Here is a 24,221-nt window from a genome sequence, read left to right on the forward strand (position 1 = left end):
CTTAGGGGTCAGAGTCACCATTTATGCAAAATCTGTTCCCCTTCCCCCAAGAATGTTTCTGACCAAATTGGGTTCAAATCCATTGATAAATTTATGACTAGTAGCGATTTGAAGGAATTACCTCTATTTCCCCATTAGGCCCCGCCCCTTTGGCCCCTTGGGGGTCAGAGTCACCATTTATGCAAAATCTGTTCCCCTTCCCCAAAGGATGTTTCTGACCAAATTGGGTTCAAATCCATTCATAACTTTATGACTAGTAGCGATTTAAAGGAATTGCCTCAATTTCCCCTATTGGGCCCTGCCCCTCAGGCCCCTTGGGGGTCAGAGTCACCATTTATGCAAAATCTGTTCCCCTTCCCCCAAGGATGTTTCTGACCAAATTTGGTCAAAATCCAATAAGAACTTTTTGACTAGTAGCGATTTGAAGCAAATGTTGACGGACGACGGACGCCGCACCATGGCATAAGCTCACCGGACCTTCGGTCCAGGTGAGCTAAAAATGAGAATAAGAAACATAACGAAAACAATAATTATTGGTGTTGTTGATTAAATGAAGATGGGCTTAACTCTCGGCCAGGGCTTTTATACATTTATACATGTAATTTTAATGAGTTATCACATCCATATGAACTTGGTACGAATACCTATATTCACAATTAGCAGGGGCCTGCTAGGCCTGTGTTGTTTACAAAAAGACTGTCATGCTCGATTTATCAAAGTTGAAGCAAGGTTGTTGTAAGGAATATTTGTCATCATGGTCCAGCATTTTTTTGAATTAGCAAGTTTTTTTTTCTGACCTGAAGGAAGCTTCCTTGTAACTAATCAACCCATAGCTTTACACAACTTTTTTTATTTTGCCTTCAATCATAGTTTAAGCAAATACTGCAAGTTCGAATTCTCCCTTCATGAGGAACCCTGTACACAGCCGGACATGCATGCACAGAAAGTCAGAAGCCCTGCCCGCTTTAAACAAACTGTCCAATATGGAAACGCTTTACTCTCTTAAGGTGTTGTTTATTTGTAGTGGATAATGTACTATTTATAATGTTCCTAATGGCGTTATACTTTCATCATCCACAGATAGTGTTTAACTGCAGTAAAGGAAGTTTCTGTTGGACAAGCGGAGACCACATACCAGCAAACAGACAACAGTGATATTTTTATACAATTAATAAACCTTATTAAGGGTTGTCCAAAAATAATAGAATTTTTTCACTTATAATGGTATAGTCATTTGACCTTCACAATTAGATACACCTGATCTGTTACCACCTTTTTCAAGTAGTGATTTCTATAAATCAAAATACTTAATTGTCAATAATAACAAAAGCAAAACATTCAGATATCAACATTTTAATTTCCGAAAAAATAATGTATCAGGTATTAAACATTTACTCATGCCTGATGAGAACCGAATGTGTAAAATACTTTTGAATGACTAAAATGATCATGATAGCTCCCAAACATGGTATCCCACCCAGCTCCCAAACATGGTATCCCCACCCATCTGCTCTCGAAATGATCAACAAGATTATCCATGTGGTTAAAAAATTGTTCCCTGAAAAAAAAAATTGTGCATTAAACTTGTAAAATACCAATATCATCATCTATTCCTCAAATTTTGGATTTCTTTCAATACTTGAATAGAGACAGTAAGTTATCCTTTGCCATAAAAGGTTGTAAACTGATGCCTGCTAGACTGATCCACGACTAAAAAAAAATATCATCTCAACAGACACTACAACAGAGAATGCATCACTGATTAAAATTCAAGTGTCTACGTCTACCTTTGTTCAGGAATAGCTTCATCCATGGAAGGCAAGACATACCATACACAAATGCCAACGGATGAAATGTTCACTTGCTCAAACTCTCCCACACACGCACACAAACACCCGTTTCATACTCGCATTTATACAGACAATATTGACCAATTGACATCACCATGGAACACGACGTCGACAGGTAGTGGAACTAAAAGTAAAAGTCCAATAATAAATAAAATTCCACTTGCACCGAAATTTTCTGAACTCTAAAATTTTGTATCATCACATAGATGGGGGTGGTGGGGGAGGGAACTTAGGTGGTGCAGGTGGTGGTGGTGGATTGCCATTGGGGAGAGGAGGTTGGTTAGGTTTTTGAGATTGCTGCATCCATTGGCTGTACATGTAAGCCATATTTTGCAAGTCCTTTGGTTTGCCAGCACTGTTGTTAACTCCATTATTACTAGCATAGCCATTCTGTTGTTGTTGATGATGTTGCTGCTGTCCTCCAAAGTTTCCTCCATTCATAGTATTTTGACTGCCATAGTTGTTGGCATTCCCTTGTCCATAGCTTTTATTGGCATTGTTGCCATATGAGTTGTTCGTACTGTTGCTATTACTGGCCCCCCCAAACCTTGAAGCCCCCTGATTGGAGAACCTGCTACCTCCACCTACAGAATTTCCTCCAGGCCTATCTCTGTTGAAGTTGGAGCCACCACCATCACCATATCCACCTCGGTTTCCTCCATATCCACCGCGCCCCCCACGGGATGATCCTCTATCTCTCGAGCCAAATGAATCGCGATTTCCGAACCGACTGCCTCTATCATCACGTCCTCGTGCCCTGCTGCGACCTACGGATAAAAAATATACAAATATTAACAGTACATTTTAACTACTCAATACCTTGAAATAATTATCCATGATTATCACAATTTGCTTCTATTTTCTCATGTATCGGGGATGAATAAATTTTCCCTTTAATTGATCAAGTACAGCATATCACACCTGTTGGAATCATTTGTTTCAACAAGTGTTAAACAGTTTACCTTTGTATCCAAATCTGGAATTCTCTGCCAACTGAAGGAGTTTAGGATTGATGACTTGGTTGGCCTCTCGCAGGACATTGACTAGGTCATTAGCTTGTTTGACATTGTCTGGGGTGAAGAATGTGTAAGCAGTTCCTGTGTTGCCTGCCCTGGCAGTACGCCCAATTCTATGTACATAGTCCTCAGAGCTTGAGGGGTAGTCAAAGTTTATGACAAACTTAATGTCTTCCACATCTGTTTAAAGTTGCAATGTGTCGCAATCAACACACAAAAGCAACAAAGGAAGAAGAACAGAACAAGGTATAAGAGATGGCAGAAATCTTGAAAACTTTAACTTAATCATTCACAATCTGAAAATGAAAATAACCAAAGTCATAGGATGATATCTATCATATCATCTATTCACCCTGCTAAAAATCTACACAAGTCAATCACTATCCTTGTTATTTAAAGTTGAAAACCATCAAATGCATACTCCCAATAACCTACATGATGTGACATTTTTTAAATATTGCATAATTAGCCCTGGGTCATCTTCAGAACAAAACTCACTTACCTCTTCAAGACTTACCTTGATGCATCAGACAGTTGAAGTTCTACCTGTAACCCCAGGGTAATCACAATCCTATCATCAGGTGCACACATGAGGGAGCATGCATCTCTCATGAAAGAGTAACTGATGGCTTTTCTGGTACTTTGCTCCGAGACTGACTTCTAAACAAATGCACTCCAGAAGTGTGGTGATCTCCTCATGAGTTTTCATGTCTACACATCCCCACTATTGCTCCACAGTTTATATAACTCATTTACACTGAATTATCCTATTGACAGTATAGATCATTTCAGTCTTCACACAAAATAAATGAATTGAGTGATATTATATCATATTGCTACACATTAATTAATTTCATCAGTATTAACTGATTTTTGTTCATACTCGAGAAAAAAAATTAAAGAAAATAATTTTCTTAAAAGAGCGAGAGAAAAAAAAAAATTAAATTAAAAATTGTATTTTTGAAATACTGTCAAAATCCAAACACCAAAACACTTGATATATATTCTAACAGGAAACAAAGATATATGACTTAGTAACATCACAATATATGAAAGAAATTTTTGAATTTGTAAAGCAATATGCATAATGCACATGAAATTTCAAAATGTTGAATGCATACAAACAAGCATTATAATATCTCAACCACAATTATAAATAGCCTATACTTCGTTTTGAACTCCATGCTGAAGCTACCTTGGTATTACTATCCATCATAGGTCAACCTGACTTACATAACTTATTTCCAAAGGAATTGTCAAGGAGCCAGTAAGAAGACATGTTGTGCAGACAGTTCATGATTCAAGCTCGGACTGGAGTGCATAATACATCTACAAGTACGTTTGCCTGTTCACTGGTATGCAATATTTCTTTTTCCAAATCAACATACTTTTTCCCATTCAGAATCCACTTAATATATTCCCCCGAAATAATTCAGGCACAATTCCATGGTAAGCAGTCTGTAGTCAGTTCGGATGCCAAGCAAAGTTCCATTTCAACTCGTATTTTATGTACATACTTGTTATCTTAGCTGAAATCCGACATGACAAAATTCTGATGCAGTGAGGGAGAGACGAGAGGGCTGTCCATCAGTGAAGCATTAAACTCTCGTACCTTATCTGTCCATATAGCAAAGTCTCTGGTGTTGCACTGCTAAGCAGATAACCATTTCGTACATGTCAGATTGCCATCATGAACAAAGTACAAACCGGCTGGGCTCTTGCAGCATTGTTTAAAATTGGGTTTTAAATTCATAAGCCAAAAAAAAATGGTTGTGAACAATCCTGGCAGTCTCACATTCTATAAACCTTTGTGGTCACATTCATGCACTTGGCCAGTTGTTTTCCAATGAAAACTAGGCCCGAGAGACTACCTTACATATTGACATTAGTTACTCCCCCTCCTTGCCTCTACATACATCTGTCATGCCGGTCCAGCTTCCATGTTCAAGTTGCTAAAACAAATCTTGAACTACATTAATATAATATTCAACACATAAACTTTTATTAATGAATACAGCACATTGTAAGTTTTTACAAAATGATCACAGCACTTGTATGAGTGAAGAACAATGATAGTAAAAGAATTTATGAAAGCATTTATATCACAGGAGCTTTTCGATGTAATTGAAGGAACAAATACAATGCAGGATATGATGAAATCGAGTAGAACAAATGTTAAGAGACAGATTTTGCTTGTATACAAACCTAGACCCCGGGAAGCTACATCTGTGGCGATAAGAATAGGTGTCCGTCCGTTCCTGAACTCTGCAAAATAGTAAAAAACAGAAAGTTGTGAAGTTTGAGAATATGGTAAGAGACTCAATAATCCTTAATAGACAAAGACTTTGATAAAATATTCAAATATGTAATGGAGATGCTCCAGGTATTAAATAACAAAACCAATCCTCTTTTGAATGTTCAATTTTATTCCCCAAAAACAATTGGTAGAATGTATGATATAATTCACCAAGTTGACAAATCCATAAATACATACCACTGAGTACCCAGTCTCTCTCTGGCTGGGACTTGTCCCCATGAATACACATAACTGGCCACCTGGAAAGAGATTTGTTATTTTAACTTCATTCATCATCGATTTTAAGCAAGTTTTATGAAAATTGGGTGAAGATCTTACCCATTACAGGGAAGATCAACTCACTGCTAAATACATGAATAGGACTATCAATTGAACAGACAAACAACCATAGGCTGACTTACCCTTCTCTCCTCATTTTGCGTGACAATTCATCAGCTCTCCTCTTGGTCTCTGTGAACACCAATGTTTTGTTTTCTTTCTCCTGCATTATCTCCTCGAGCAATTTTAACAGCCTGCAACAGACAAAAAAAAATGAAATTTGAGAAACAAATAGCACTGACTAACACAATCAAAGCCTAGGACCAAAAGCCAAACATCTGGGTTCGAGATTGTAATGATAATCAATTAAGAATTTGCAATTGGGCATTATGCCAGAGAGCTATCAGACATAATGTCTTCAAGCCTGGTCTTTGGTCCATAGACAAATTCTATCCAATTAAACACTTCTTCAAGAATCCTATTCTCATCTTTATTTTCAAAATACAGACCCTTTTTCAGAACTTTTTATTCCTTTTATTATTCCACTCACTGTATTGAAACAGTTAAATAAAGAATGTATAATGCTTTATTGCAACATTATGACCAACAAATGTGTAAGGGTTGTGCAGTTTGCAAAACACGAATTCAGGTCTAATCATACAATTACTGATCTTTTACATGCATTTTATATAGGATAGATTTTTAACAAAAGCTTTGATACTGCAGTCTGATCAGACTTGGATTATTAAAGAAAGTAGACAAAGTTTTCTCATTATTGAGCAAGAGAATAATCTAACAAAATCTTGATAACAAACAATGTTGAAGCATTCTAAGAACGATGCCTTCTTAATTCATGTTGATATTTTCTTGATATTCCAGTCACATAGAAGACCACAAGATTAACGAGAACTTTGATGGAAAAGTAAATAGCTTTAATTTTACAGTATGATCACATGATCGCTACACATGATCACTAAATGTGGCCAAATCTTGTCCTGCATTTGTAAACAAAGTTTGTGAGAAGTTATGAAATACGGGAAATGGGACTATAACAATTAGGAAGGATAAGATATTTCAGCGAAAGGGTATGGCATGTTGGTAGAATCGAGCAATGTTCCAGTTAAGGAAGAAACAGTAACGTGTATGCACACTTTTCACTCATTTTTGCCCACTAGACACACCAACGAAATACTGAATATGCGAAATTAAAACCCAATAAATTTGTTTACATACATACACCAAGAAATTACATGAGATACCCAAGGACAGTATGAATACATATACCGATTAATGCCAACAGTTGCAGTTGAAATGGGACTATATCCAACTCGGAATGTTTCAAATTTGCATATAGTGAGGCCTGTTAGATGCTTTACACAAACATTCCTCCCCAAAAACCCAGGACAACCTGCAAATTGATAGTGGAACTAAATGTTCCCGACATTTAAAATACTGCATTTTTTTCAAATATTGATTTGCAAATGAATTAATCCATGTGTGTTCTCTGAAACAAGCAAGATTGACTAACCATAGAAACAGCATTATTTTTAGGATCAATTTACAAATCAATCAGACATTTTATCTGAAGATTTAAACTATTGTAGTTTTAACGGAATTTCAAGGAATTCCGATTAGAATTATCATAGTTGCAGTGTTATTCTAATTATTGTTATTTCAAGTTCCCACACTATTGGCAACTCAATAAGATTGATTATTTGTTACTTACTTGTAATCCTTTTCCGAGTCATTGCAGACATCTATTATCTGAAGGATATTGTGGTTGGCACTCAACTGTAAGGCTCCAATGTTGAGTTGTACATACTCCTTCAGAAAATCTTCAGCCAGTTTTCTCACTTCTTTGGGCCAAGTTGCACTCCACATGAGTGTCTGACGATCAGGCTAAAACAGAAGCCAATTCAAAATCACATAATCATCCTTTTCATTACAAGTGTTATGATGCTTTCTTCATATTGGAATTTTACAGACAGGAAACTTGCCCTCAATTAAATAATTAAAAAGTTTGTAACTTACACGAATCTGCTCCAAAATTTTACGGATCTGAGGCTCAAATCCCATGTCCAACATTCTGTCTGCTTCATCAAGGACTAAGTATGTGGTTCTTTTTAATGTAGTCTTTCCAGCTTCAAGCAGATCTATGAGCCTTCCTGGAGTAGCAATGCAGATTTCCGCTCCTGAAATCGAATCAACAAATATTAATATATACATAAGTATCTTGAAAAAGATTGACCATTGAAAGGCATTTGCTTGTTGTGATAAATTTGCAAGTATCACTGAATTGAAAACCTCATTGCAACAAATTAGGACTTGCAGCTTAAATTTCAGACAGAAAAACAAAGCTTGTATGATTTACCTCTCTCTAAGTCCCTTATTTGTGGGCCTTTGGGAGATCCACCATAAACACACACACTTCTTATCCTTGAACTTTGACCAAACTCGATGGCAACTTCCTGTACCTGCTGAGCCAATTCTCGAGTAGGAACCAAAACCAACACCTGCAAAAATGAAGTGACATACATTTTAAAGGACCTAAAAACAGAATACTGTCTCATGAGTGAGGACAGGTTTCACAGGTAACTAAATCCTAAAACCATTAGATGGGAAACGCAGTCCCCTTAAATGAAGGAAAGCCACAATGGAAAAGACCAAATTTGAAAAACAACAAATTTGATGTAATTTCAAACTAGGAATTTGTATTGATTTTAAATAATACTTATTAACCTTCATAAAATGGTCCAACTCGGTCACGAAAAAGATACGACTTTAATTATTAATGACCTATTAGTTAATTACACATAGAAATTACTTACAATTGGTCCATCACGTGGTTGCAGGTGAGGCTGGGCCATGATGTGAACAGTAGCTGGGCAGATGAACTGTAACAAAAATAATAACCTGTTAAATCTTGCTTAAATCAAAAATTGGTTAAAAAAAAAGAAATTTGTTTGCAGCTAAGATTTTTTGGGGGCAATTAAGATATATAAGATTACTTATGTCAAAAAGATGATGAATTCATTAAATGTTTTGTTGTATATATTTAAAAGTTCAAATTCAGCTTTCTTTTCATCATCAATGAATGTTGACCCTTGTATTGGCCAAATATATCAAACTTCTGATATAAATAATGATTAATATTTAAAAAAAAAAAAAAAAAAAATATATCATGAATTTATACTCACACCGGCAGTTTTACCCGACCCAGTTTGTGCAATTCCTACAAAGTCCCTGCCAGACAAAGCGATGGGCCAACCAGCTGCTTGAATGGCTGTTGGATTACCCCAACTCTGTCGTCTGAATGAAGCCATTACATATTCTGTAAAAGAAATATTATAACAGGATAATGGTCAACCTCAAAGTTCCTTCCTGGGTAAATTATATTATATTATACCATATATTTATTTTTGTTGAAATGTAATGGACCTTTTTTAATTACCTGGAAATGCTGCTTCTTCAAAGGTCAAAACAGGTTTTGGAGGATTACTTCCTTTGAAGGTTATCTTGTTAGCTTCGAAAAATGCAGCAATCTCATTCTGTTATTTAAAAAGAAACACATATTAACAATGAAATAGGGTTCCAACTTATTCCAAACTCTTTCATATGCGATGACTATCAATGTTGATCAGATCATGATTAAAATTCTCTCAATGCCTACGATTTTAATACGCAAAAAACACATATCCTATTGTATACCAAAATTAAACCAAAACTAGTTTAGTAATGATGAAGCAGATATCACATTCTTCAAAACCCTATCCAATCTCTTTCTGAACCCCAAACCTCAACTGTTTGATACTTACAGGATCTCTGCTGGCAGCTTTTGGGTGTTCTCGATAGAAATTCTTCTCAAATGGTATCAATCTTTCAGTCTCCCACCTTGGCTTTCTGAGGTTTTGACCTGGCTGGCTGTTCTTGTCTAGTTTTCCACGCATTCCACCACCAAAACCACCACCACCTCCTCTGCCCCCACCTCCAAAGCGGCTGCCTCCTCCACCTCCCTGTCCAAAACGTGATGGAAATCCACCAGGCAATTTTCCTGAATTTCCACCAAATCTATTAAAAGTAAAAGAGAACAAAAATCCAACTAATAATGACCGGAATGAAATTCTCAGTAGCAGCGATTACTGATGTGCTGTAATGAGTGTAGACTAACAGATCAACATAACATTGATTGGAGACATATTGGCAATAGTGGATGATATATGTTGGGTTATCTGATTGGCTCATGTTGTAGTGTTTTGTGTGCATGTGCATTTTTACTGTTGACATTTACTTTATCCTGTAGGACAATAATACTACTTCTAAATTCATGAAAAGATTTGTTGTTGCTTCCTATTCTTCATTGCAAAGGACTAACTAAAGCCACTGCAGTTTCATGTGAAACATAAAAATCCCACATCAACACTCACTGGAAAAGATAAACCACAAAATTCCTGCACATTAATCTGTTTCTCTGCTGAAAATATCGAACTAGAAATGAATAAAGACAACCAGATGGCTCAGAGAGGCTTCAAAGCATAACAGAAGAGCTCAAGGACAAGTAAACACTTGACAGTTAGTTTGTCGGTCCTGTACAATGTGTTAAATATGTTAAATAATCATGTTATTACCAGTTTAATATGTTATGAATTCTATACATTCTTTTTCTTCTGTTATTGCATATTGCCACTCTTCCAGCGAAATTTACAACGAATTTATGACTATGGAAGACATTCCTGAGAACAGTTCATGATCACCCGCTATAACTGCGAAACAGTGACCCTTGCGTATAACTTTAAGCTTAATAGATACAACCGCAATTTTGTACGAAATTGAAAACATCTCGCACAACGAGGTAGTACTGCCCACCGTGATCGACAAATTTAGTCGCATGAATAGAACATCGGTGTAAGTATCCATCAGGGATCAAGACTTCAAGCCGGAATTGAAAAAATAACCATCCATACTTCTACGATGGTGGTAAATCTATGCATCGACGGCCTGAATGTATCCAATGAATAGTCGTTCACGATGTCACGAGGTTTTCTCGCTCCCAAGCGCAAGGTCAGGGGTAATCGATTTCGCGTTTTTTTGTTCGTTCACAGATGAACAACGAAACAGAATAACTCTGATTAACATTGAGGGGATAACCTGTTTATCAAAAATAAAACTTAAGGAAATAAACGTTTTTGTTCTCGATGTTTTCTTACAGAAACCAAGAAGGCCTAGTCTGACCAAGTGAATATCCAACATGGCGTCATACCAAAAAGGAGTAGACCTAAATCTTTTTAACACCTTTTAATTAAATTTTATCAACAAATACATACCCTTTTCTATCCGATCGACTAGAGGAATCGAACATTCTGTCTCTGTATGACATTCTGGCTGGCGTTTGTTTCTCAATCAATGTCAAGCAATTTGGTAACAATAGTGATTTTTGTAGTCTCTTCGATCTTCTGAAAAACACCCTGATGCTCGTACGACCAGACCGGATTGTGATATTCCTCCGCAATTACGTCATTGAGTTCCGTCACCTTCTGAACATCGTGGAATGTCTCGAACAAATGAAGTATAAATTTGATGCGCCATAGAAAATAAAGTGATTTAAAGATTGAAGTAATTATGAATCGATTTCCATTATATAATAATAATTGCATAGATAATGGCGAGCTATTTTTTTTCTCGTAGGCACTTCCGTTATGGATTGGATTATGAAATAACAGAGCGCCACCTATAACACACACCGAACACGTGCTTGAAGTGGTTTCCGGTAAGACGAACTCAACATCTTTTAGCTTTATTCTATTTGTTAAGTTTTTCTGTTTACTAGGACATGAACTTGATTTCAATCCGTGAAACTTTGCATTTGTGAGAATCATCTTGAAAATGTAACTTGGTCAATATTTGATATCATAGAAGTCACTTAAGCATTGTTAGCTTTTTTTCTGAAATTACTTGTTTGCATAAAAAAAAATCACGAAATATAAATCAATGGCATATCTTTTCTATAAGCGACCGTTAGAAAATGATAAGCAAGATATGGCATATACTAGTAGGACACTGCCGTTAGGTCAATGAGAACTTGACCTCAAAGTCAAATAAATGCAATTTTCCCCAATATTGTTAAAGATTAAAAGTCCCGATTTGTCTCCCATGTTACTTGTTCAAAATATTTGTCATCAGTCATACTAAGGGTGTTATTTCTCTGTCATCCCCAGGGAATGAAAGATGACAGTTTATTTATTTATTTTTGATATTTGAACAACTGAATCATGAATGCATAAATAAATGATATATTAGAATCCCGGACTAAGGACAGGTTGAAGATTCTCAGGTTGGATATTTTTCTGTCATACCTTAAGGGTGGAAGATTCTATTAATCGTCCATACCTACTCGCAAGGGGGTTTCTTTATTAATCACCGGATGGAGATTTCTTGGTCATACCCTCAAGGTGGATGATTCTATTATCACCCACAGATATGTATTGCTCTACCATTGATAATTGTGCACAATAGCTTGAAACAAAGGGACAAAACATATTGTATTAGTATCAGTTCTGTCTTCTGGTTCTTCCTCATAATTTCTTGTTCATGCTGTTCTTATACAATCTTATGCAGGTAATAACTTTTTAAAAGTCAAGGGGGGGGGGGGGGGGGGGAGCTAAATAGCATAGCCAGTGACAACCTGGCCAAAAAATTGTTACTCTGTTGCAATTTAACAGGGATATCTTGATCAATTGTTGCTATGTATCATAGCAAACCATAACCTTGTTTTTCCCAATTATAGCAAAAAGAGGCATGTTTCTGGAGAATCTGTGTGAATCACAAATGTTGCAAAAAACAACTACGGTATTCCATAATGTTTACAAGTGCATGTCCAAAAACAAAATAGGGACATTTATTTGACAAGGTATGATAAAAACATACACAGATTCTGTTTTGACACTGAAATTCAATTGGTGATTGGATATCACACAAGTATAGCCCATAAAGAGATATTTCAAACAATTATTATTAGACACTATTAAGAAATTTGAACATAGGAAGAACTTGAAGAACACTGTATTAAGGAAAATTTTCAACTGCTGAGTTTGAGCTAAAAAATACATTTTTCTTGTGGAATGTATACCATTTCCTAATACATCATTAACATACAGTCAACATGAAAATTGGAAATAGTAATTTTGCCATATTATTCCTTACTGGCCATGTGAACGATTCATGCCCTTGTTCTTATCATTGCTTGTTCATATTTTGACATTTTAAACTTCTTCTAAAAAGCCTCGAAACTAATTTTGATGAAATTTTGTAGAAAGTTACCTTAGCCAAATGTCAACCAAATTTCTAACTCATAGGGTCCCTATCGCCCAGGGCAAGAAAGGGTCAAAACTAAAATTTCAAAAATCTTCTAAGACCCAGATATGGTAGAATATCATCCAGAATTTATGGTCCAGTCGATTGTGACTGTAAATTAGGGATTCTGGACTTTTATTAAGTTTTGTGTTTAGCTTTTCAAGGAAATTTAGATCTCAACACACCCTACACATTACATGAATTTTAATTTTTTTGCTGTTTTATTTTGTTAAAACCCTAAGATTTTGGGAATTTATATAAAAACTAGATTGATCCTCAAAATTGATTTACCAGTTGGTTTATAGCCAAATCGGAATGAATTCCATAATATGTCGGATGTTTTTCATTTTGCACTTCAGAAAGAGTGATTTTTTGACATATTTAAAGTGAATTTTGAGAATTAGTGATTTTGTGAAATTAACTTTATATTTGTTTTGCAATGCATCAATATATAGGGTGCTTCCTATACTATCGAGTGATTAACAATTACTGAATTTTAGGAATTTTTTTAAAGTTTGCTTAAAACATAGTACAGTATACTGACAAGATTAGGCATGTAATTACTTCTAATTAGCCCACCAAAAGTTCTTAATCAATCTTTCTCAAATTTCCCCTGTAGGTTGACTGTTCCCCATATGCATTGTCCCTAGTTGTGCATTTTCCACATTGACACTGATCAGAAAACAAGATGGCCGACATGCAGTCATTTAAAATTTTGACATGTGATGTTTGTAATCTCTATTCCCCCCAAAGTTCCTCATGGATCTTTCTCCAGTTTCACCTGTAGATTCTCCTTTGGTCCCTAGTTGTTCAAGTTCTATTTTGAAACCGATTGGAAAACGAGATGGCAAACAGGCGGCCATTTTTGTCAAATTATATCAGTTGGTTCCCGTTGGTTCCTTGTTGTGTATGTTTCCTTTTAAGACTGATTGAAAATAGAATGGACAACCAGTGGCCATTTCAAATTTTGTCGCTAAGTTTGTTGGCACCATTTCTCTGAAAGTTCATGGATTTTTTTTTAGTTTCATATAGATTCCTCTTGTATCAGTTTTTTTAACCCTATTAGAGAAAGTAGAGTATAGAAGAGAAAAGATTAGCCTGACAAATATCCAATAAAGATCATTAATTACTGGGCACCAACAATGATTACAGAAACAAGATATATACTACAAAATAAAATAGATAAAGGGTTTAAAGTGCATTAACGGATACTTCATCTGCAATCTGTATATCTTTATTTCCTACATGCCTTTTATCATACTTGCCAACTTTCCCGATTTAGTCGGGAATTTCCCGATTCCAGACTCCCTGCCCCGTCTCCCGATCGTATAGATAAAACATAGTGTATTCTCCCGATTTTGGAGAATATGTCTTGATAACCCCGTATGGAGCCCCTATTCATCTTGTTAGTTTGATTTAGGCCTATGACAGGTAACGCTTGCTGGCTAGTGAAAGACGTGTGGGGCATTGGTCAGTGAACTGACCTGCTTACAGACCGTTACGAAATTCTGACACTTCACTGACTGCAAGGGTGACAATACCCCGATAAATAAACAAATAATTAGAACCAATGAAGCTGAGGACGCGTGGTGATGGTTTTGTAGCAGGTCAGTCATGGTTGTATAAATTTTCTTGGTCACCATTTTGTTTTTCTCTAGTCATCATAAACCCTGCCCTTCTCAAACCCAAGCCCCTGGTCTGTTCCCCTGTATAAGGTAATTAACACCTTACAAGGACTGCCTGGACCTTAATTAGTCTGAATCTGAACAGTGTTGTTTGCACTCAACCGTGGATGGCACAACAGAGCCCTTACCCCAGATAATACTGGTAATTTCATGCCCGACTGATTTTCACACCTTTGCAAGTGCCCACAGGCGGCCATCTTGGATTTTGACAATTGAAGTTTGTTATCTCTATTTCTCAAGAAGGATTTGAAGGGATCTTTCTCATATTTCATATGTAAGTTCCTCTTGGTCCTTAGTTGTGCATATTGCATTTTAGGACTGATTAGAAAACAACATGACTGACAGGCAGCCATCTTGGATTTTGACAATTGCAGGTTGGTCCTGCTATATCGTGTTACATGTATATACTTATTAAATATTTTTGAAAGAAGAGTGAAAAAAGGGAAAAGAAGAGAAAAGATCAGTCTTTCATTCCCCTGATAAGGATCATTCAATGGTGAAGGCCAAGATCCCCCTGGGATCTCTTGTTCACAAGATATCTTAATGAATCAAAATTCTTGAATGTGCACACATACAGGCAATTAATGAGCGGTGTACATTATTGGGTCATAACCTTCATTTTCAAGTAAAATGTCAATTTAAGGTCAATTGACCTTTTAAGGAAACAAGATCCCAGAGGAATCTTGGCGCCCACAATTGAATGATCTTTATATAGGTTCCATGTCAGATTGATCTTCTCTATTTTTCCCTTCCTCTTACTAATCTGTGTAAATTGAGAAACATCCCTCCAGTACTTTTCAAGCAAGGGGATCATATATATGAAATTTGAGATTTAGCGATAATGGCTGTCTGTCGGCCATGTTGTTTTCAGATTGGTCCCTAAATGCAATAGGAGAGACCAGATTTGAACAGCCTGTTTGAAAAGAGGAGACATGTTTTTTGTTCACAACAACTAGTTTGACTTATATGACCATTGATGACCTATTTTTTGTGTATGCAATTTAATTTGATTTTTGGTATTTGGTGAAATAAAGTGGTTGGTTGATAGGCATCAATGATATGTGCACAGGTAAAGAAAACAAAGCTCAGAAAGTAATTCGTCTCTTATTAGGTGAAGAGCAATACTAACCTGATCAATAGATCAGGTTAGTGTTTGGGCCTCTAGACTTCTTGCTTTGAGGTCTTTATATAACACTATATTTAGAAAGTAGTGGTTGTTGTATAGCATAATGTATTCTCAACTTTGTATCATATTCCAATGGCACATTTACCAGATTAAGGATAGAGCAATTTTATAATGCAAGCAAACCACATGCTTTGGTGAAAGTAGAGAATCTTCAGTCTTAAGAACAAAACAAAAGAAACAAAAAAAATGATATAATCAAAGTCAGATAAATGTCTCAACACTATTAAGCACAACTTTGAATATACAACGTATAGATTAAAAAAAATAAATCTAATACTCTCATTGATATGCAAGTCTCCTTTTTTGCAGGATTAGCATGGAGGTTACCACGAGAAGCAGTGGTCTTCACTTGCGCAACATGGTGTGTGAATTGGGTCAGCTGTCGCGCCCTGATGGTGATGTTACCATGTTTCAGGGAGATACATCAGTCACAACGGCTGTGTATGGACCGGGAGAAGTGCGTATGAATAAAGAAATTCTTAATAAGGCCACAGTAGAAACTGTATATAAACCCAAATCAGGACTGCCTGGCTGTGCTGAAAAGATGTTTGAAAGAACTCTAAGAAACACATGCGAGACTTTCCTTTTAGCAGCATTGCACCCTAGATCTTCTATAAGTATCATTGTGCAAGAGATTCAGGACTCTGGTTCATTACTATCATGTTGTGTGAACTCTTGTTGTTTAGCATTGTTGGATGCTAGTGTGGCTATGAAGTTCCTAGTTGCAGCAGTGACATGTGCCATAGACGGAGATGATTGTGTAATCCTAGACCCAACAGCTAAGCAGGAGAGGGAGAGCTCTGCTATCCTTACTTTCGTATTTGAGAACAAAGACAATTCCATACTGACTGTGTACACCACAGGAAGCTACACTGTCCAACAGTTCCAAAAGTCTTCACAAACATGTAGAGAAGCCAGCAGAGCAGTGTTTGACTTTTACAAAACTTCCATAGAAAAGAAACTCTCAAAGGCTGCCTAATTAAAATTAAATACCCTGTCATACTCATTCGTATGAATCATTTTTGGTCCACCATCAACCAGTTAGTAGTTGTACAAATTGCCTTTTGTCTTTGGTCTGTCCTTGGTAGGATTGTCGGGGTCCTTCAAAGATTGCATCACAATATATTAACATTGCAATGCAGAAGTAATGTACAAGGTGGTGGTGATTACTCAAAACCATCACAAATGTAAGACACAAACTGATGTATAATTCTAAAACATTTTTTTAATTTTTTACTTTGGAAAATGTAGTATATGTGATTTGTTCAATAATATTATTGATTGATAATACATATATCAATATGACAAGCTTGTAGTTGGAGACTTAATGAAGAATGATGAAAGCATACTTTATAAAATGCATAAAAATAACAAATTACACTATAATAATAATTGTCAACTGACATTAGATTACAAAACATCAACAATGCTTCTACATAATGCATGCATTAATATTTGTATCATGATTCTGGAAATAAAGCTGGCAGACGAAACAAATGTCTCCAGTAACAGTGTGTCAATATGTAAAATATCCCCAGTAATATCACATTATTATGTAAAACATCACTAGTAACAGTGGTTTTGTTTGACAATTTACACGAAAATTTGAATGAAACACTACTCACCAAATACACATAATTATTGAATTAGGACCTTTCAGTATAACACTAGAAAATATCTGACATAATTGATCATCACTGCCATGTGACCTTTGCATAAAGTTTGACCAAAATGAAAGAATGAAGTATCGAGTTCCAAGGTGAAGGCCAAGGTCACACTTGCTATGTACAGAAAATCATCAACTCACTTGGCACGTGTGACCTTGGCTTTCACCTTGGAACCCTAAAACACATCAAAGTCCAAAGTATAATATACTTGACCTTTCTATAAAGTTTGACCCAAATCTGTCAAAGAATGAAGTTGCTAAGTGTTTACACTGAACCAGGACAGGACGAGACGGAACAGGAACCACAGTCACTGACATCAGCCTTACAATACTTTTCTGCATGTAGGTAATGACATGTGACAGCTACATTCTGGCTTTAGTATAACAATCCAGGACATACAAAGACATCTTTATAAGAGTGGACCATCACAATTCTGCCAAGATGTTTGTGAGTAGTAAGATAGTCTGACATAATGTCGGAGATGGTTGGAGAACAATATTGTAGACAGTACAGGGTACAACACACATTGACCGAGTGTTACTGGTTACTCAGTGACATATAAGTGTAGATGTAAAGGCACAGACAGCTTTACAAAATTTACTCATGATTAAACGATTCAGAAAAAAATGTGTTATTGAATCTTACTGCTAATATTATTAAAGTTTACCAGATTGTACAATTCTTATTCAATGTTCCAATATAGCCCCAGTTTTCTCTGGCCCCCAAACTAGACTTTGGACACCAGTCTGTCAAAATGTCCAAACTTCAGCTGGTGTGGGGGCTAGATGAAACTCAAGCTAACTCCCCAACAATGATCAAGCCTTTTATAAAATTCACTTGGACCAAAATCGTGACTATGTGTTAAATGCAACAATGTGACGTAAACAAGTACATGATAATTGCTCAGTTACTGATGAATGAATGAAAAACTTACAAAAACAATGAAAATATATTAATGAAAACAAATAACAAAATAATAATTACAACTGCAAAATTTGACTGATTTTAAATGGATTTTAAGCTGATATAATATTTGACAGCAATTATTGTGGCCAGCAGTTTACAGTATAACAGGAATGAATAAAAATTATTATAATCCAATCAACACATATCCCAGATCTTAAATGATCTATTAAGCAACCAACAACAGTTTCAGTTAGTGAGACAAAATTCACTACATTGAATAAGTGTGCAACATTAACAAGAATTTACATGTAACATCTATAGAAAAAAAACCTTGTAAAAATCATCTGGACCTTCAGTGGTTCAGCCTGTGTTCTTGCGAGGGCAATAACAGAATCTCTCTTGCCAGATATAAGTATATACCTGGGTAAGAGAGGATCCAGATATAATTATATACCTGGGTAAGAGAGGATCCAGATATAATTATATACCTGGGTAAGAGAGGATCCAGATATAATTATATACCTGGGTAAGAGAGGATCCAGATATAAGTATATACCTGGGTAAGAGAGGATCCAGATATAATTATATACCTGGGTAAGAGAGGATCCAGATATAAGTATATACCTGGGTAAGAGAGGATCCTGATATAATTATATACCTGGGTAAGAGAGGATCCAGATATAAGTATATACCTGGGTAAGAGAGGATCCAGATATAAGTATATACCTGGGTAAGAGAGGATCCAGATATAAGTATATACCTGGGTAAGAGAGGATCCTGATATAATTATATACCTGGGTAAGAGAGGATCCTGATTTATCTTCTGAAACGTGACTTACTGTTCCCAAAATGATGTGTAAATCCTGGTCTCATGCATAAAACGGAGCCTAGAAACACCCTCTGTATACCAGCATGTCTCAATTATACACTGCATGACATGCATACTGGTCAGTGTCCAGAGCATTTAGTAAATAAAACAATGGTTATATATGTCATTAACTCAAAAGGTTTCCACTATAATAGGAAACAAGTATTTACCTTACTGATGATTTTACAAGTGATAAGTTCACAAATACATGGAAAATATTACAATGATTTCAAAAGCAAAATATAGATTAGTAACTTTGTCATCTACACAACAGTTTCTGATTGTGGTGATGATACACATCCTAAAATGTCGGTGTCGTGCATCATTTCATTACACTCCTCCCATACACGCTCACTCACTAGTCACAGATTTAAAAGTGGTACATGACCATCACAAACCACAATCATATATATTGTCAATATATTCCTTATTGTATCACCCTGGGAGTTTAATGGATCAAATCATCCATTGAAACCCTATATTGCAATATCTAGATAAAAAGTAACACTTTAGTATGCAAATATCAACCATCACAGGTTCAAATGACTTTATATTCCTATACAAAAATTAAAAAAAAAAGTTTTGTAATAATTTCTGTAATAAGCTAACAAATTGCACATTCTGTAATAAAGTTTATCAACTGCATGTGCAAGAAATTCTTGCTATGCTCATTACTTTTGGTCCTTTCTGGTTTTGTCTGTCTTTGTACTTTTCTTTCTTTTTCTTTTTTTTTTTGCAAAGAAATATAAATGAAATAAAAGATAATGCTGCAATAACTATGTGTGATATCATTCTGATAGGTAACATGTTCATGGCATTCTGTCTCCGCTAATATTATAATGTAGTTAAAATGTGACATTATTGTTGATGTCACAGTTACAGGAAGAATCATGTAAGTTATAAGTTTCACTGTATCCTGCCAAGAAGCTTGTGCTACTGAAAAAAAGCATTACACATGTACACCTACTATTATGTACATACGCCTTAAGTAGATGTTTTAATGACTTGTATGATGTCAGTCGAGGGTTAAAATGCCTCAGCATGTCCTTAAGGTGTTACATGCAGATTGTAGGGTCCACTACCGTTAGAAGGAAGCCCCAGCTACCAGTCGGAGAGGGTGTGTGTGGAATTGTTTAGTAGCATCAGTGCAAGTAGCATGTTTATATTTTCTGTTACAAACAACATTGACACATAAACCTTAGGTCTTAAAAATACAGGTTCTTAATTATATATATGGACATAACATAATTCATGAGTGAGCATGTCATATTTCATCTAATCCTACAACCCTATACCCCTAGAGTTGTAAGGAAACCTAATCCTACAACCCTATACCCCTAGAGTTGCAAAAAACCTAATCCTAGGCTACATCCCTATACCACAGGAGTCATACAAAAACCTAATTCTACAACCCTATACCACAAGGGTTGTGTGAAAACCTAATCCTACAACCCTATACCACAAGAGTTGTATGAAAACCTGATCCTACAACCCTATACCACAAGAGTTGTATGAAAACCTGATCCTACAACCCTATACCACAAGAGTTGTATGAAAGCCTGATCCTTCAACCCTATACCACAGGAGTTGTATGAAAGCCTGATCCTACAACCCTATATCGCAAGAGTTTAAGAAAACCTGATCCTAAAAACCCTATACCACAAGAGTAATCATACAACCTTATACCGCAAGAGTTTAAGAAAACCTAATTCTACAACCCTATACCACAAGGGTTGTATGAATACCTAATTCTACAACCCTATACCAAAGGGTTGTATGAAAACCTGATCCTACAACCCTATACCACAAGAGTTGTATGAAAACCTGATCCTACAACTCTATCCCGCAAGAGTTTAAGAAAACCTGATCCTACAACCCTATACCACAAGAGTAATCCTACAACCCTATACTGCAACAGTTTAAGAAAACCTAATTCTACAACCCTATACCACAGAGCTGTAAGGAAACCTAATCCTACAACCCTATACCACAGAGTTGTAAGAAAACCTAATTCTACAACCCTATACCGCAAGAGTTTAAGAAAACCTGATACTACAACCCTATACACCAGGGCTGTATGAAAACTTGAGTAGTGTAGGCAGGGAATGGATATTTGTTCTGGTGAAAACCTAACCTACCATCTATACCACTAGATCATACCAAAGGTGAAGCAGTGATAACACACTCGTCTTCCACCTAGAAACCAGTGCTCTGATACCCTGATCAAACATGAAAAGTTATGGAGGTATCTTTCCTGATCAAGTGTTTTTTTTTTTGGGGGGGGGGGGGGGGGGGGGTGTACTTTGGGTTTCCTTCTACTGTATGACCCCATGCCTACATTAATCCGGCCAACAAGAGTGATTTATTTAAGTTAATACATAACTTGTTTTGCAATTGTTGAAAATAAAGATTTAAAGATTATGGCCATGTGCAAACTTAATCTTACAACCCACACTGCTGTCATATGAAAACCTAACCCTACAATCCATACCATTAGAGTTATATAAAAACCTACTCCTACAACTCTATACCATAGGAGTCATACGAAAACCAGATCCAACAACCCTATACCACAGGAGTCGTACGAAAACCAGATCCAACAACCCTATACCACAGGAGTCGTACGAAAACCAGATCCAACAACCCTATACCACAGGAGTCGTACGAAAACCAGATCCAACAACCCTATACCACAGGAGTCATACGAAAACCAGATCCAACAACCCTATACCACAGGAGTCGTACGAAAACCAGATCCAACAACCCTATACCACAGGAGTCGTACGAAAACCAGATCCAACAACCCTATACCACAGGAGTCGTACGAAAACCAGATCCAAAAACCCTATACCACAGGAGTGGGAATAGGATAATACTTTCTGGAGTTGTAGGATTATCTATAATTCAGATGTAAATTGTGTCATGTCCAATTATTCAATGGGATAATTTACTAGTTCTGATTTATGCATGCCAAACAAACAATATATTAAACTGGTGATGAAAAATTAAAGTAAATATGTGTTGAGTACAGAAAACATTGACTACTGTGCAGTGTACACATTAACACTGGTAACATTGTTGTTTAAAATCACAGCAAGCAACTGAATTTAGAATATTTTGAAATTACCGGTATGTATTTGGGTCCAGTTCAACAATAATTTCCCAATTATTTTCAAGGACATATCAGGATAATTTTGTTTTTTCATTCGAGACAAGAAACCTGGAAACTCCTTCAGGCGGTCTAATAGTCACATGGAGTAATAGATTTATATAATGATATATATTAAAACTTGATAGAAATATTGAAGTATCATGGCTGTACCGTATCAAATACAAACCCCCTAATTCAGCTTCTTGGTCAAGTCCTTTTGCCAATGTACTACACTACCCAATGTTATAAACATACGACATCACAGATATTGCACATCACAAACAATTTCAAGTTCTGCCCACAAACAGTCATTGCTCACAAAATCTGATCACATGGTTTCAGTCACATGGTTATCACATGCCAAACAAAATGGCGGCTACCAGCGGCCAAGATCACAGATCTTATCTCCATGTAAGGCAGATGGAAGCTACGGGGAGTCATTTTTGAAAGAATTTCCTGAAAAATAAGCCCAGCTCAATAAAAACAAGTTCAACTCAATAAAATATTGGCAAAATTAAGTGAAGAATTGATTTCTACCACCTTTCCTTTACTCTTTTATAGACACTTTAATGTATACCATGCTTCACTTTTTATTGCTATTATTATCTTCATTTTTTAAAAATTATTTATGCAGTGATGTATTCATTAGTGAAATTATTACATGTATACTGATTCAAGGAATGACTGAAATTGCAATCAATATATCATTTTGATTAACCATGAACTTTAAATAACTTAGACCAAATGACAATAGATATGGCTACATTTTAGTTTGTTAGAATATACAAGTAATAACAAGAGATCCCAGAGGGATCTTGGCGCCCACCATTGAATGATCTTTATAGGTTCCATGTCAGATTGATCTTTTCTCTACTTTTCCCTTCTTCTAAGTCTTACTAATCTGTGTAAATTCAGAAACAGCCCTCTAGATCTAGTACTTTTCAAACAAGGGGAACCTATATATAAAATTTAAGATTTAGCGATAATGGCTGTCTGTCGGCCATGTTGTTTTCCGATTGGTCCCAAAATGCAATACCAGGGACCAAGGGGAACCTACATATGAAATTTGAGAAAGATCCCTTCAGTACTTTCTCAGAAATAGCGATAACAAACTTCAATTGTCAATGACTGCCTGTCGGCCATGTTGTTTTCCGATTGGTCTTTAAATGCAATATGCATAACTAGGCACAGAGGGGAACCTACATATGAAATTTCAGAAAGATCCCTTCAGTACTTTCTGAGAAATAGCGATAACAAACTTCAATTGTCAAAATCCAAGATGGCTGCCTGTCGGCCATGTTGTTTTCCAATTGGTCTCAAAACGCAATATGCATAACTAGGCACCAAGAGGAACCTTTATATGAAATTTCAGAAAGATCCCTTCGTAAGTTTCTGAGAAATAGCGATAACAAACTTCAATTGTCAAAATCCAAGATGGCTGCCTGTCGGCCATGTTGTTTTCCGATTGGTCTCAAAATGCAATATGCATAACTAGGCACCAAGGGGAATCTACATATGAAATTTGAGAAAGATCCCTTCAGTACTTTCTCGGAAATAGCGATAACAAACTTCAATTGTCAAAATCCAAGATGGCTGCCTGTCGGCCATGTTGTTTTCCGATTGGTCTCAAAATGCAATATGCATAACTAGGCACCAAGGGGAACCTACATGAGAAATTTGAGAAAGATCCCTTCAGTACTTTCTCAGAAATAGCGATAACAAACTTCAATTGTCAAAATCCAAGATGGCTGCCTGTCGGCCATGTTGTTTTCCGATTGGTCTCAAAATGCAATATGCATAACTAGGCACCAAGGGGAGTCTACATATGAAATTTGAGAAAGATCCCTTCAGTACTTTCTCAGAAATAGCGATAACAAACTTCAATTGTCAAAATCCAAGATGGCTACCTGTCGGCCATGTTGTTTTCCGATTGGTCTCAAAATGCAATATGCATAACTAGGCACCAAGGG

General features: G+C 36.2%; 3 protein-coding genes across 5 annotated transcripts in view; 1 reads left to right on the forward strand and 2 right to left on the reverse strand.

The window, feature by feature from the left end:
* Nucleotides 1–1,337: 1,337 nt before the first annotated feature.
* On the reverse strand, nt 1,338–10,946 carry LOC117326831 (ATP-dependent RNA helicase dbp2-like). The gene is made up of 13 exons (XM_033883598.1): nt 10,763–10,946; nt 9,257–9,509; nt 8,893–8,989; nt 8,639–8,772; nt 8,270–8,335; nt 7,813–7,954; nt 7,473–7,633; nt 7,168–7,340; nt 5,585–5,695; nt 5,361–5,422; nt 5,072–5,131; nt 2,813–3,046; nt 1,338–2,617 (listed from the first exon to the last, which is right to left on the reverse strand). Exons 1-13 carry the CDS (start codon nt 10,813–10,815, stop codon nt 2,049–2,051), a joined length of 2,115 nt encoding a protein of 704 aa, XP_033739489.1. The 5' UTR covers nt 10,816–10,946; the 3' UTR covers nt 1,338–2,048.
* A 170-nt stretch (nt 10,947–11,116) lies between these two features.
* On the forward strand, nt 11,117–16,665 carry LOC117326849 (exosome complex component RRP46-like). The gene is made up of 2 exons (XM_033883632.1): nt 11,117–11,205; nt 15,969–16,665. Exon 2 carries the CDS (start codon nt 15,976–15,978, stop codon nt 16,636–16,638), a length of 663 nt encoding a protein of 220 aa, XP_033739523.1. The 5' UTR covers nt 11,117–11,205; nt 15,969–15,975; the 3' UTR covers nt 16,639–16,665.
* Nucleotides 16,666–19,662: 2,997 nt separating this feature from the next.
* The window catches only part of LOC117326813 (rho GTPase-activating protein 44-like), a 51,534-nt gene continuing 46,975 nt past the window's right edge, over nt 19,663–24,221 (reverse strand). For all 3 annotated transcript variants that reach the window (XM_033883585.1, XM_033883564.1, XM_033883557.1), the window contains one exon: nt 19,663–22,707. In XM_033883585.1, coding sequence (XP_033739476.1) covers nt 22,689–22,707 — 19 coding nt within the window. In that variant the 3' untranslated portion in view covers nt 19,663–22,688. The remainder of the gene's footprint in view (nt 22,708–24,221) is intronic.

This window comes from Pecten maximus, chromosome 1 (genome assembly GCF_902652985.1).
Source record: "Pecten maximus chromosome 1, xPecMax1.1, whole genome shotgun sequence".
NCBI lineage: Eukaryota > Metazoa > Mollusca > Bivalvia > Pectinida > Pectinidae > Pecten > Pecten maximus.

Excerpts from the sequence above, each read along its gene's own strand:
- LOC117326831 (XM_033883598.1), bottom strand. The coding sequence starts at position 10,815 with ATGTCATACAGAGACAGAATGTTCGATTCCTCTAGTCGATCGGATAGA. Across the intron at positions 7,955-8,269 it reads AACCACGTGATGGACCAATT|GTGTTGGTTTTGGTTCCTAC; the intron begins GTAAGTAATTTC and ends TCATTTTTGCAG. Across the intron at positions 5,696-7,167 it reads GACTCGGAAAAGGATTACAA|GCTGTTAAAATTGCTCGAGG; the intron begins GTAAGTAACAAA and ends TGTCTGTTGCAG.
- LOC117326849 (XM_033883632.1), top strand. The coding sequence starts at position 15,976 with ATGGAGGTTACCACGAGAAGCAGTGGTCTTCACTTGCGCAACATGGTG.